This window comes from Symphodus melops (genome assembly GCF_947650265.1).
Source record: "Symphodus melops genome assembly, chromosome: 1".
Taxonomy (NCBI): Eukaryota; Metazoa; Chordata; class Actinopteri; order Labriformes; family Labridae; genus Symphodus; species Symphodus melops.
Genome location: NC_136691.1, coordinates 25714300 through 25728554, shown reverse-complemented (window position 1 = coordinate 25728554; position 14255 = coordinate 25714300). Strand labels below are relative to the sequence as shown.

The 14255-nt window shown below is 41.6% G+C and overlaps 1 protein-coding gene across 1 annotated transcript; it reads left to right on the top strand.

Moving 5' to 3' along the window:
- Positions 1-7425: 7425 nt before the first annotated feature.
- Positions 7426-11198, top strand: LOC306838910 (uncharacterized protein; the record flags this gene model as incomplete). Its single annotated transcript, XM_079367328.1, has 3 exons — positions 7426-7724; positions 9075-9449; positions 11167-11198. The coding sequence occupies exons 1-3, from the start codon at positions 7556-7558 to the stop codon at positions 11196-11198; spliced, it is 576 nt and encodes a 191-aa protein (XP_079223454.1). The 5' UTR covers positions 7426-7555.
- Between the last annotated feature and the right edge of the window lie 3057 nt (positions 11199-14255).

Sequence of the window (14255 nt, the reverse complement as noted above, 5' to 3'; positions counted from 1 at the left end):
TCCTCTGCCTCAGGAGACCACTTTCTGAAGGTGCGAGTAGTTATCGGTTGTCTCTGGATCATAGTTTTGTACTGTGGCTTTAGTAGGACCAGGTTGTGGTCGGACTTACCCAGAGGTGGTAGGGGGGTGGCAGTGTAGGCGTCCTTCACGTTTGCATACAGGAGGTCTATTGTCCTGTTCTTCCTGGTGGGACAGCTTACAAACTGGTGAAAGTCCGGTAGTGTGGAGTTCAATGTAACATGGTTAAAGTCCCCTGAGATGGCGATGAAAGCATCAGGGTGCAGCGTTTGTAATCTTGAGGTGGTCGCGTGGATGACGTCACACGAGTAAGAAAGAAGAGTAGGATAGGATAGGTTGGGGGGGCGGGGGTCTGGGCAGAATATAAAGATATAGAGATAGTGACAAGCAGTTATAAGATATGAAAGCTGGGAGAGAAAGAGGGAGAGAGAGATCAGAGATCCTGGTGCCAGTTCCCCCGGTAGTCTAGGCCTATAGCAGCATAACTATGAGCTGGTCCTAAGCCAGCCCTAACTATAAGATTTATCAAAAAGAAAAGTTTTAAGTCTATTCTTAAAAGTACCTAATGTGTCTGCCTCCCGGACCCCGACTGGTAGACGATTCCAAAGGAGCGGTGCCTGATAACTAAAGGCTCTACCTCCCATAGTACTTTTAGAGACTATAGGCACCACGAGCAGGCCTGCATTCTGGGAACGTAATGTTCTTGTCAGATAGTACGGTACAATTAACTCTTTAAGATAGGATGGTGTCTGACCGTTTAGAGCTTTATTAGTGAGCAGAAGGATTTTAAATTCTATTCTAGATTTTATAGGGAGCCAATGGAGAGAAGCCAACACAGGAGTCATGTGGTCCCTTTTACTAGTTCTAGTCAGAACACGAGCTGCAGCGTTTTGGACGAGTTGAAGGGTCTTTAGAGATTTACCATAGCACCCTGCTAAAATAGAATTACAGTAATCCAACCTGGAGGTAACAAATGTATGAACTAATTTTTCAGCATCATTTTGTGACAGGATCTGTCTGATCTTAGAGATATTACGAAGGTGAAAATAAGCTGTCCTTGAAATTTGTTTAATGTATGAATCAAAGGACATATCCTGATCAAACAGAACTCCTAAATTCTTAACAGTGGTACTAGAGGCTACGCTAATGCTACTAAGGGCCGTCATATCGGCAGAGAAAGTCTCTCTAAGGTTCTTAGGTCCAATCACTAGAACTTCAGACTTGTCTGAGTTGAGCAGTAAGAAGTTTCTGGTCATCCAGGTCCTGATGTCCTTGAGGCAGGCTTCTAGTTTACGAAGCTGGTTGGTGTCTTCTGGCTTCATTGCTATGTAGAGCTGAGTATCGTCTGCATAGCAATGAAAGTATTCAAAACACACAATTAATTTCTCATCAATCAAAAAAATAAAAATAAAACATTCAGTTGATATTAAATGTGATTGTCTAAAATAAATCAAAATTTAAAATCAAATCTTCAACAAAACCTTTAAACCTAAATTTACATGTTGAACCTGAAACAGGCTCTCTCTCTCCTCCCTGTTGTTAACTGCCACACATATCAATCTTTACTCATACAGTGAACCATCATCTTCAATATCAGGGTAACCTGGGGGAACCCACTCTTCACAAATGTAAGGCCTTTGTTCTTGATTAACTGGTTTTCAGTTCAACATTATTATTAATAACAAGCTGAGATGCCTGGCTAACAGGTTTACCAACACGTCGAAAAATGGCTTTAATTATCGTTACCAGACATTTTACTAAAATTAGAATCACCATTAAGGTAACCAAAAGAGGTGTTAGAAACTTGACAACACCTTCACCCCAGGAACCAAACAATCCTTTAAAATCCCCGAATTGAGATTGAGCCACTGACACAAAACAGGAAGTAACACATTGGCTGGATCCCAAGTCCCTTATTTGCACCGAGTGTCCTCCGAGTTGTCTCCTCCACTTGCGTCTTAGTCCCGCCCACCAGAGATGCACGGAGGAAACGAAGCCGAGGAGAGAGGACCAAGGAAATCAGCTTTAAGACACATGAGACGTCGTTTCCTCGACAGCGTCACATGACGCGACATCAGCTGATCACGTTCAGCTGTCAATCAGCCGAACAGCTGTTTATGTCCACACAAACACACACACACACACACACACACACACTCACACTGTATTATTTCTCATCAAACACACACAGTTACAGTGTTTAGTGTCTTTACCTGATAAAAAAAACACCTGAAGAACAACCTGCAGTCTGTTTCAAACCAAAAGGACAGTTTCTACTGACTCAAAGATTTCATTTTGAATTGTCTATAATTATTGATTATTATTAAACAGTTTGGACTGAACCTAGCCTGTATTTAGACAGTGAACTCTGTATTTTATAAACAGATATTTATGTGTCAGGATACTTAAAATGATTGATTAGAATCTAAATGATGAAACGTTCAGAAGATAAATAAGCGAGAATATAAAACGGACTCCTCTTCATCAGACTCTTTTTAATCCCAGCTCATCACAGAGCGACTCTTTACAAACTCACTGATGTTCATCATCTGTTTAAATGTCCCACGCTCCGTTTAGCCTCTTTTTAATGTCCGTCTTTTCTCCCGTATTAAACTCTGCTCATGTTGAGAAGTTTCACTGAAGTCTGATCCTGTGCAGCGTCCAATCAGTGAGTGATATACGAGAAGGGGGCGTGTCTGTCAGTGAAAAGACTTCCGTGAAGTCAGCTCTCGTGTCTCCTCGGTCATCGCTCCTCGGATCAGCCTCCTCTCTCCTCGATCCTCTCTCCTCCGTTCGCTACTTTGGGACGATCCTCAACATGGCGGCTTTGGAACTACTTCCGGTTCGACCGAGGACAGAGGAGACTGCAAATAAGGGACTTGGGATTGAGTCTGTGTTATGTCCCCAGTCTAGGGGAACCCGAACACAACATAACAGCAGCTCCCACTCTTCCCACTCCCAACAAGAACCAGCAGTCCAGGCCACTTTAGTTAACCAACAGCTTTTGTTTTATTTACGAAGGAGAGAAAAGGTTTACCCTGAAAACAACAAACAAAAGTATAAGGTACCCTCAACCTTTACCTATTAAAAATAATTGGAAATCACAAACAATACTTCACCCTAACTCCTACTAAAAACAAAACAGGAGAAAATCTTTAAATAAAATTAGGGCTTCTCTCGGGCTGTGGTTAAGAGAAAAAAATAACAGATTCACAATACATCAACATCTTTCCAAGTGGCTGGCCGAGTTGGAAGTGGCAAGAGCAGAGAGGGGGGGAACAGGATGAAACAACTGTCTTTTATTCAGCTCCTCCAATCAGAGTCCACTCCTCTCCTCCAGTCAGCAGCCGCCTTCTCCTCCCACCTGACACATCCTAAACCCAGCCACGCCCACTCTCACACAGACAGGAGGAGGAACAGATGCAGACACAGGACCATAGCACCTCCCCACCCCCAAAAAATCAAAAATTTTCCCCCAAAAATGTTTGATTTACCTACGATCTGGAGAGAGCATCCGCCATGACATTTTCAGAGGGGGGGTGGCAGCAGTGGGATGCTTTTCCTGCTTTGAGGACCCGCCGTAAGGTAAGTTTGTTAAAGTTTCAGATAGTTAGTCGATGTTAGCCACTGCTAACACGAGCTTAGCCTAGCTTGTACAGTGAGGATGGTGCACGAGTCCGTGCCGCGTCTCGCCTGAGGACCTCACCTGTATCCTCCACCAACTACACACCTTGTTTTTTTCTTTGTGTTGTTGTTTTGTGCCATGGACGGGAGGCACATGTTCCGGGATGTTATGGTGCCGTCTCAAGTGGTGCATCGGGACATGTTTTTTTCCTCTTGCCGACTTTGTGACTTCTCTGGCTGACAGGCTGAGACCCTACACACTGCCATTGCCTGCTGATTCTTCAGATAGCATCTCAGCTTCTCCCATCCATGCTCCCTCACTGCTGGAGGAGGGGTCAACATATGAGGACTGGGGGCCTGAAGAACCTCAGTTATTTGCTGTGATAATTGTGTTCTAGTGGCAGGTTTCTGCTTTTGTACATGTTTCTTGAATTTATGCTCTCAATTTTGTGAAACGAGGACATTTCTTTTCGGAGAAGGGGAGGTATGTAAGCTATTTTATTATGTTATTTGAAGCAGTGTATAGCCTACATCGGCAGCTCTTATTTTGAAAGGTTCAAGGAACGGGAGAGTGTGGTTCGGGACCCGTGCGGGGTTCTCCCGCCCGGGTTGAGAGAAAAAGTCTGAATTGATTATTTACCAGAGATTCCAGGACATTTGTTAAACAAGTTAGTTTGAAGATTGGGCGGAAATTATCTAAAGCCTGGTTCACACGGCAGGATAATTGCGCCGATTTTGGCCCCGATTCTCACCTTCCGATAATCTTAAGGACGCCCCGATCATCGTAAAATAATCTTATAAGATCATCCTGCCGTGTGTGGTGTGTTCAGACCGCTCTCGTCTGGTCGGAGGAATGTCGGGACCGCTCCGATCTCAAATCGGGGATAATCAACATGTTGGATTGTTTTGGCCCGATCTCTCATCATTTGTGGTGTTTCCCCCCCGAGGGGAAACGAGCACGAGCCTGTTGAATGTGACGCACAGCCAATCAGAAAGCGAGGTGACGTAGTAGCGAAAACACTGGTTGCAAAACAACAACAACTCACCTCCATATCAACATGTAGCAAGTACAGCTCATGCTCCCGTTGTCTCCTCTCCTTTGACCGACGCCTCTTTTTAAAACGTGTTTTAACTCTGGAATCACGTCTGATCTCGAGAGGTTTTGTGAGATTTTCCGTCTGATCGGGGGACGTTCACGAGTGAAATCGGTTCATGTGTGGTGTGTTGATGTTGCCGTGTGGCTGCACACCACACACTGTACGACCGAAACTGTAAAACCTCAGATTATTTATCGCCATGTGTGTGCTCTCTCAAGTTTGGGAAATAGGCTGACAATTTTAAAATCCTGCCGTGTGAACTGGCCTTTAGTCATCTCTCGAACCCTCTTTAAGTAAAGGAATGACATGGGCAGATTTCCTAACAATAAGAAACTTGTTGAAATTGAAAGATTAAGAATATTTGTTAATGATTTACTGATAATTGGAGCAGCTAATTTTAGAACATAAGAATCCAATTTATCCATGCCTATAGAGAATCATTGATGTACGGGTGGCAGAGAAACAAGAACATCACTGCATGCAATGGGACAAGAGAAGAACTGAGAGGACTGTCCCATGGCACTCACACAATCATCATCAACAGGAAGGGATCCAGTGTACTGCCTATAGAACAATGAAGTGTTTATTGAGAGCAAAGCGAATTTCATTCTGATCAGAGATCACACAGTCATGAACTTTAATATGTGTAGATGGTGAATTAGAGGTTTTGTTTTTGATTGAATTGACTGCATTCCAACAATTAGCCGGGTTTGAGTAGGATTCAGTGATTAGATCCAAGTAAAAATGTCATTTAGCTTTTCGCACAGCTGTAATACATTTATTTAGAAGTTGTCTAAAGCAAAGCCTGAGTGCCTAGCACTGGACCAGGCACTATTTCTCTCTTTGAGCAAAGATAAGAGGTCATGTGTGTTGAGAGATCTCAAAATGAGCGGTCATCTAGCCTGCTGAGAAACTGTCACCTGTCTTCTGGCCTGCTAAGAAAAATAAGTGGAAAAAAACACAAAATTTTGTCTTGTCTCATTTTGAAAGAAGTGTTAAATGAAATATATCTCTGTGCATGCTTTTTGCTCGTGTCCATGGCAACCACCCAGTGTTATGTTGTGTTTTGAGAAGGGTGGAAACTTATGACCTTTGTAGTACCCATATGCAAGTTATTTTTGTATTTCACAAGAAATCTTATGCAAGTTAATTTGATGCACGTGTATTACCCCTCCCTATGCAGCAGATTTATTGGTCCTTTGCAGTGGCTTTATGCAGATTTATATGATTCACATGTACTAACGCTTGCAACAGCATATAAATAGACATGAAATTCAAAGTTTTGAGAACGGAACGAGTCGAGTAGTCGAGCAGCCGAGCAGCCGACCCTGGACCTCCAGGACTTTTTCATACTATATAGCGGAGATTTTTCTCATTTACAGGAGATAGCAGTTCTTTATATATATTTGCCTACAACAAGGAGGGATTTATTTTACTTATTACCAATTGTTGGATTTATTATTTGTTGTGTATTAATAAAAAAACAAAAGGGGGTCTTCCATTGTAAGATTCACACCAAATAGAATTATTTTATTTGTTTCTTCACCCACGAGAGCCACTCTGGAGAAACAATAGGGGTCCTCAAGGTAAGAACGTTCTCCCCAGATCTTCCACAAGCCAGAGAGGGAAGCATAGACGAAGGATATGAACCCCGCCGATAGAACCAGAGACCGCAGGGTGAGAGCCTGAGGGGTTCAGTCCTCCGGTAGGAGAGGTAAACATTCCTTCTCCCATCATCTGACCAATGGGAAAGTAGCGAGTCTCAAAGCGTACTATATACTCTCGCCAAACCACGTCGAAACTATAGTCCAGTAGAGCAAACCTGACGAGATCCACACTCAGCCCAAAAAAACAATTAAAGTGGGGAGCGCAAAAAGGGAAAGCTAAAAAATAAATAAAAGGAAGCCACCGTCCAGACGCAGCAGCAGCTCCTCCCATCGAAAAGAGAAGCTAACTCTAAAAAAGGGTCATTGTCCAGACGCGACAGTAGCTTTTCCCCGATGACTCAACATGTGAGAACCGAGGCGCTACTCTGTTCTCAGCTTCTTAAAAGGCATGTTTATAACAAAATTATATATATAATTAATTAATATAACAAATTAACAAAATAAAAGGTCAGGGCCATCTCTGGATACTGACTTCTTTAAAGTGGTCTGAAGAAGTATGTAGCCAGTTCAAAATCAAATCACCAACTACTAGCATTTTGGAATTAGAATGAGATGAGCTAATGTGTGAACAGACTCTCCATCAGCTGATGGGGTCGATAAACACTTCTTAAAACCACTGATGTAGGACCTAACTGGATATTTAGAGCAAGAAATTAAAAACAGTTTGTCCTGGAGACAGCATTTGAAACTGAAACTTACAAATCTGATTTCACATAAACAATCCTCACTCTCTACCCACTCTGTGTGAACATCATAGCCCATTAGAGCTCCGTCTGAATGCATGTAGGAAACTTGAAAAGTGACAGGAAGCACACAGCATTTTGACTACAGCCTTCAGTAGGCTGTGTTATGTTTGTGAAATAAACCCCCATGCAAGCTGAATACGTCTCCTAACTTCATTGAGCAGAACGCTACAGTATATAGCCCACAATATGTGTATATATTATGTTAGTCAGACTTCAGCTTCACTCTCCAGTTCCGCAGGTGGAGGTAATGCACCAATAAACTGGTAGACCGCCAAAAAAAAAAACACCAAAGAAGAAGAAACAGAGGATGTAGTTTATTTCCTGCTTTCACGCATACACCACGAGTGTGTGTAAGGTGAATCGGAGTAGCGTTGAGGTGAGGCTTGAATGTGTGGGGGGTCAGATGTCCGGGTTTCAGGATCTTAAAGAGCTCTTCAGACGGCGGCTGCTCGCTGCGGTGATCAGAGATATATCAGGACGAACAACAACAAGTGGATACGAAGAGGAGCTCCACCGACAAAGAAAACTGCTGCAGGTGATATTAACACCTGAAATCAAGCTGCACAGAGCAGGTAGGTTTTCTTTCCACTGCTGGAAACGAGTTTCAGGGAGCAGAGCCTTTAGCTAACGTCCATAGACAAACACAGAGTCACAGTGTTAGCTGCAGCAAAGCGACACCGCGTTAAACTCATATGTGTAAATACAGACGTCATACATCTGTCTCGTGTGTGTGTGTGTGTGTGTGTGTGTGTGTGTGTGTGTGTGTGTGTGTGTGTGTGTGTGTGTGTGTGTGTGTGTGTGTGTGTGTGTGTGTGTGTGTGTGTGTGTGTGTGTGTGTGTGTGTGTGTGTGTGTGTGTGTGTGTGTGTGTGTGTGTGTTACAACCTCAGCAAAGTGAACTTCGAGCCGTCCTCCACTCTTGGGGACTTTTATTGGTCTCTGCAGGGACTGTCTGCAAATTACAACATGGAAGAATTTGCAAAAATAAAACTCAACAACTTCACACAGGAGAGGTGTAGTGTCACCAAAATGATTTTACACATACGTTTTCTCATGTTATTTACACTACATTGATTAGTTTACAAAATAATACTTCACATAATTTTGAGGATTTTTCAATGTAAATACTTTTCTATAACATCCCAGCTAAACCTTTCCAGGCTGAAAACTGGTAAATTTAGGACACTTGTTTGCCCACTGAGGAACCTGGATGAAGAAATGCATTTTCGCATTCTTTGAATGTCAACGGGCAGATTTTATTCGCCGTATACGGCCTTTTAATATTTCCATTGTGACCAGAAAATCAACTACCGGAAATGATGTTCTGAGCGGACCAATCACAGTCCTTGCGGTTCACATTGACGCGATGCGTAGTCAGGATTTTATGGAGGTGCGCGTCAGGCTATGGTGTAGGGTCAGTGTAGGGGTAACTACGGCGTTGACGCGATGCGGAAGCATAAACTAGGCTTAAGTTGCCAAGCGTGGAGGACGGCTCGTTTTTGACTACGGTAACGTGAGAATGATATTCACAGATTTCAATTTCCGGGACCAAAAACTCTTCAGAGGAACATTGTTTTTACAAAACCGACACCTTGTAATAATCACAGCAAGCTAGAGCCGTCCTCCATGCTTGGGGACTTTCATTGGTCTCTATACAGGGGCCGTTTGCAAATTTAAACACCGGAAGAAGTTACACAAATAAAACTAAATAACATGACACAGGAGAGGTGTAGTGTAATCAAAATCATCTTACACATGTGACCTTACATATGAACTCTAAACATCATTAAAATGTAATCAATTCAAATTAACTTGATTTTTGTTCATTAAAATGAAATCATTTAACAGGCCTTATTAAGATTATTAAATCAGTCTTAAAATCTTAATCAGTAAGATTAATGTTTTTTTTACTTTGTCCTGCAGATGTCCAGCAGCTGTTGGTGAGTAAAGAAGAGTTTCCACCTGAGCAGCAGGAGTGGAGCCACATTCTGGACCAGGAGGACACTAGGCCCCAACACATTAAAGAAGAACATGAGGAAATGTGGATCAGTCAGCTTCAAGGACTGGAGGAGGCTGACACCACCAAGTTCCCCTTCACTCCTGTCTCTGTGAAGAGTGAAGATGATGAAGAGAAACCTCAGTTCTCACAGCTTCATCACGGACAAACTGAACAGATGGAAACAGGAGCTGATGGAGAGGACTGTGGAGGAGCAGAACCAGAGAGGGACTCAGATCCAGAGAGAGGTTTACAACCAGAGACTGAGGTCAAGACTGAAGACTCTGATGAGACTGATGACAGTGATGATTGGCAAGAGACAAGAAAAGACTTTAAAAAAAAGAAAATAAAGACTGGAAAGAGAGCACATAGGTGCTCAGAGTGTGGTAAAGGATTTGAGAAAAAACGGCCTCTGACCAGACACATGTTAGTTCATTCAGGAGAAAAACCCTTCAGCTGCTCTGAGTGTGGTAAAAGTTTTACCCAAAAAGGAAATTTGACCAGACACATGGTAGTTCACAGAGGAGAGAAACCCTTCAGTTGTCCTGATTGTGGCAAAATATTTTCACAAAAAGGTAATCTAATGGTTCACATTTCAAACCACACAGGAGAGAAATCCTACCGATGTACTGTGTGCAATAAAACATTTAACATGAAAGGAAGTCTGACCAGACATAAGTTAGTTCACACAGGAGAGAAACCCTTCAACTGTCTTGAGTGTGGTAAAAGATTTAACCTAAAACAGTTTCTGACCAAACACATGTTAGTGCACACAGGAGAGAAACCCTTCAGCTGCTCTGAGTGCAATAAAAGTTTTACCCAAAGAGGAAGTCTCACCAGACACATGATCAGTCACACGGGAGAGAAATGCTAATCCTGTTCAATGGTAAAAGATCCAAAATGATACAAGTGAGCAACATGACTAATGTGTATTCATCAGTATGCATTGACGAACAGATGTATAACAGCTGTTATAGATGGATATCAGACAGTTCTATTAACAGAAGTCTGTCTCTACTTTGTTGACATTGATGTTTTGTTGCTGACATATGAAGCAGTACGTTGGGAGCAGCCATGATGTTTGAAAGTAAAGGCTTTATATCAAACAGTTACAGTGTAAGGATCCTTCTTCTCTCCTGATATCTTCTCTTCTTTCTGTTTCCTTGGAGACCGCTGTGTGCGCAAGTTCTTCACACAGCTCATGTGTAACCTTGTGATAAATAAACTGATGGAGAGTGAGAGAGACTACTTGTTATTTTGTGTCGAGAGTCTAAAGTCTCTTTGGTAAAGAAAAGGAGTTGAGCAGATCCTGATGCAGAGTGACCACAGTCAGATCAGGTCCCGGTTGAGTTCACTGAAGACCTTTAACCCTTAATAAGAATCTTGCAGTCAGAATACAAAATCAATAAAATGCACAGAATGAAAGAAGAGTGCAGAGGATACTGGGCACAAAACTGCTGCAGCCTTTAAACACAAGCTGAATGAACACACCTGGAGATGTCATCTGTCATTCTGGATTTACTCCACAAATTGTTAGAAGAAACAATCAAAAAACATTATAACCTTCAGTGTGTAGAACTAAATGGAATATGGAAACAAGCCCTTCAATTGTGTGAATATTTGTTCTGTTCTCTTATTTCTCTTTGGACCTTGAGGAGCTTCATCAGATACAAACTGACCAATGGAATCAGAAGGATCCGTCGCTGAAAGCCAATGAAGAACTGCCTGTAAGATCTAAACAGTGCTGCAGGTGCTGAAACAGAATTCGATGGTCAACTGTATCAGGAAGTCCCAGGATCAATGCTGTGCTTATCAGAGCTAATTCTAAGATCATGAAGAGTTTTAACAGATTGTGTACTCAGGTTTGCTACGTGTCAAACAGATTGTTGAAAGATGACTATTTAACAGATGGTAAAAACCTTTTTTTCCACTTTGAGTTTTCTCTCTAGTCTTGAAGTACAAGTGGATGGAGAGTATTCGTTTTTAGCAGTGGTGTAATAATGGCTTGTTTTAAACCAGGAGACTCGAACAACATGAAGGACATCGTCTGACAGGCAGCTGGAAACATCTGTCTACAGTTCAGTAGTTACTAAGTCAAGAGCACGTCTTGCATGTTTACCACATCCTGTAGTTCAGTTACTGATGTTGAACAGAGTAGCTGCATGTCACTGAGTTAAAGAAGAGGGGTGACATCCACCAGCAGAGGGAGCCACAATATTATTTGCAATGAAAAACATTTTGGACGTAAAGTAGGAGTTGAATTCATTACCTTCCCTAAAGATTGGAGCTCAGCAGGGATCTGTCAGACTAAACAGACATTTTGAGTTATTCTCAGGTTCAGAGATAATTTTTCATCGTTATTTTTCCTGAGCAGGTTTTTTTTTTTTTTTAGATTTCTTTATTAAAAAGGGACAATACACATTCATTTAACTAGAGCAACAAAGTCAAACATGTAAATGTGCCAGATGCAGGCTAATCATCTGCAGTCCCTGACAGGTGGATGATATTTAAGACAAGATTAGAACGAAAACACAATAATATACAGTACAAAAACATAAACACAAGAGCAAACAAGTAGCCTACAAATGTTAGTTAAAACATAACAACAAAAACAGCAAAATCAAACTGCACGCAGACATAAGATGCACAGTGTAACACAGCACATTCACATAGACGACCAGTTAAACACAGACTAAAGCACCATGCACAGGAGGAGTATATATAAACACAGACTAAAGCTCCATGCACAGGAGGAGTATATATAAACACAGACTAAAGCTCCATGCACAGGAGGAGTATATATGAACAGACTAAAGCTCCATGCACAGGAGGAGTATATATAAACACAGACTAAAGCTCCATGCACAGGAGGAGTATATATAAACACAGACTAAAGCTCCATGCACAGGAGGAGTATATATAAACAGACTAAAGCTCCATGCACAGGAGGAGTATATATAAACAGACTAAAGCTCCATGCACAGGAGGAGTATATATAAACAGACTAAAGCATCATGCACAGGAGGAGTATATATAAACAGACTAAAGCTCCATGCACAGGAGGAGTATATATAAACAGACTAAAGCATCATGCACAGGAGGAGTATATATAAACAGACTAAAGCACCATGCACAGGAGGAGTATATATAAACACAGACTAAAGCTCCATGCACAGGAGGAGTATATATAAACACAGACTAAAGCTCCATGCACAGGAGGAGTATATATAAACAGACTAAAGCTCCATGCACAGGAGGAGTATATATAAACACAGACTAAAGCATCATGCACAGGAGGAGTATATATAAACACAGACTAAAGCTCCATGCACAGGAGGAGTATATATAAACAGACTAAAGCAGCATGCACAGGAGGAGTATATATAAACAGACTAAAGCTCCATGCACAGGAGGAGTATATATAAACAGACTAAAGCTCCATGCACAGGAGGAGTATATATAAACAGACTAAAGCTCCATGCACAGGAGGAGTATATATAAACAGACTAAAGCTCCATGCACAGGAGGAGTATATATAAACACAGACTAAAGCATCATGCACAGGAGGAGTATATATAAACACAGACTAAAGCTCCATGCACAGGAGGAGTATATATAAACAGACTAAAGCTCCATGCACAGGAGGAGTATATATAAACAGACTAAAGCTCCATGCACAGGAGGAGTATATATAAACAGACTAAAGCTCCATGCACAGGAGGAGTATATATAAACAGACTAAAGCTCCATGCACAGGAGGAGTATATATAAACAGACTAAAGCTCCATGCACAGGAGGAGTATATATAAACAGACTAAAGCACCATGCACAGGAGGAGTATATATAAACAGACTAAAGCTCCATGCACAGGAGGAGTATATATAAACAGACTAAAGCTCCATGCACAGGAGGAGTATATGTGAATGAAACGGAGCGAACTCTCTGGCTGCGATGACCTCACCACACCTCCCCCTGTACATTTGGACATGCGCAGTGGTCGAGAACAACCATAAAAAGCCTCTCTCATGTCTACCCCAAGTCCCTATGCACAAAACAGACCTTAATGTAGAATTTCCTTCATTAGATTATTTATATTTCTGTTATATTTTCTTTGAGACATGATTGTTATTGTGAAAATGCAGCTGGCTGTCATATATGTGAATTCATATATAACGATGTGGGGCTACATTGACATTAATATAAATGTACTTCATTGATATCAGTGACTTAATCAAGTGAAACAAATGATTTTGAGCCTTTTATAAAAATACCACAAATTCCTGATTCACACTGAAAAGTGGTTTTCCTGAGTCAGACCGTTGAGCAGGGCATGTTTTATCATGACTAATGAATTGTTTCAAACATTTTCAACATAAACTATATATAACAGCTGTGTAGCGGGGACATCCTCTCTCAGGGGCCGGCACGTGGACAGACAGTCTGTCCCTTATAGCGCTCCCAGAGCTCTCATTGTTCATCAGTGACTCACGGGGTGTAGTGGCTAAATATTCCTTTAAGTATCAGTAGAATTTTCTTTACATATTAATCCAATTAACCACTCCAGATGGAAAGAACGAGTCCCTACGCGTGTGTATTATTTTACATGACGGTAGAAAAACAGTGCGTTCGCTCCGTCTTTTATTTTTAATACAGACAACAACAGGACAACACATTATACAGTTTTCACTACACAAGTTGCACTAGAGCTCCACCTACTGGCTCACACGCACTCCTCTCCCAGACACATTATTAAATGTAAATTAAAACAATAATAATCCAAATCCCAATTCAAATAGCAAAAAATAGAAAATGGCACTAACATTTCCGGCCCCTAATTGCTCATCATGGGGATGACAATTACATAACTAAATAAACAAGAGTAATTTTCTATATCATAATCGTATAACATAAACAGCCTAAATAAACCTCGGCTAAGTAACAGTCTAACTAATAATGTCTTTCATTGTCCATGAGGTTCTTCCATCTCTAGTAGAAGACACAGCTTGTCTATGGGTCTTTCCATAGTGTTAGTTTTAGTTTTGACCCGGACCCGACGGACGAACCCCTGGGCGTCAGGAATAGTCTTCTCCACTCTTCCCATCAACCAG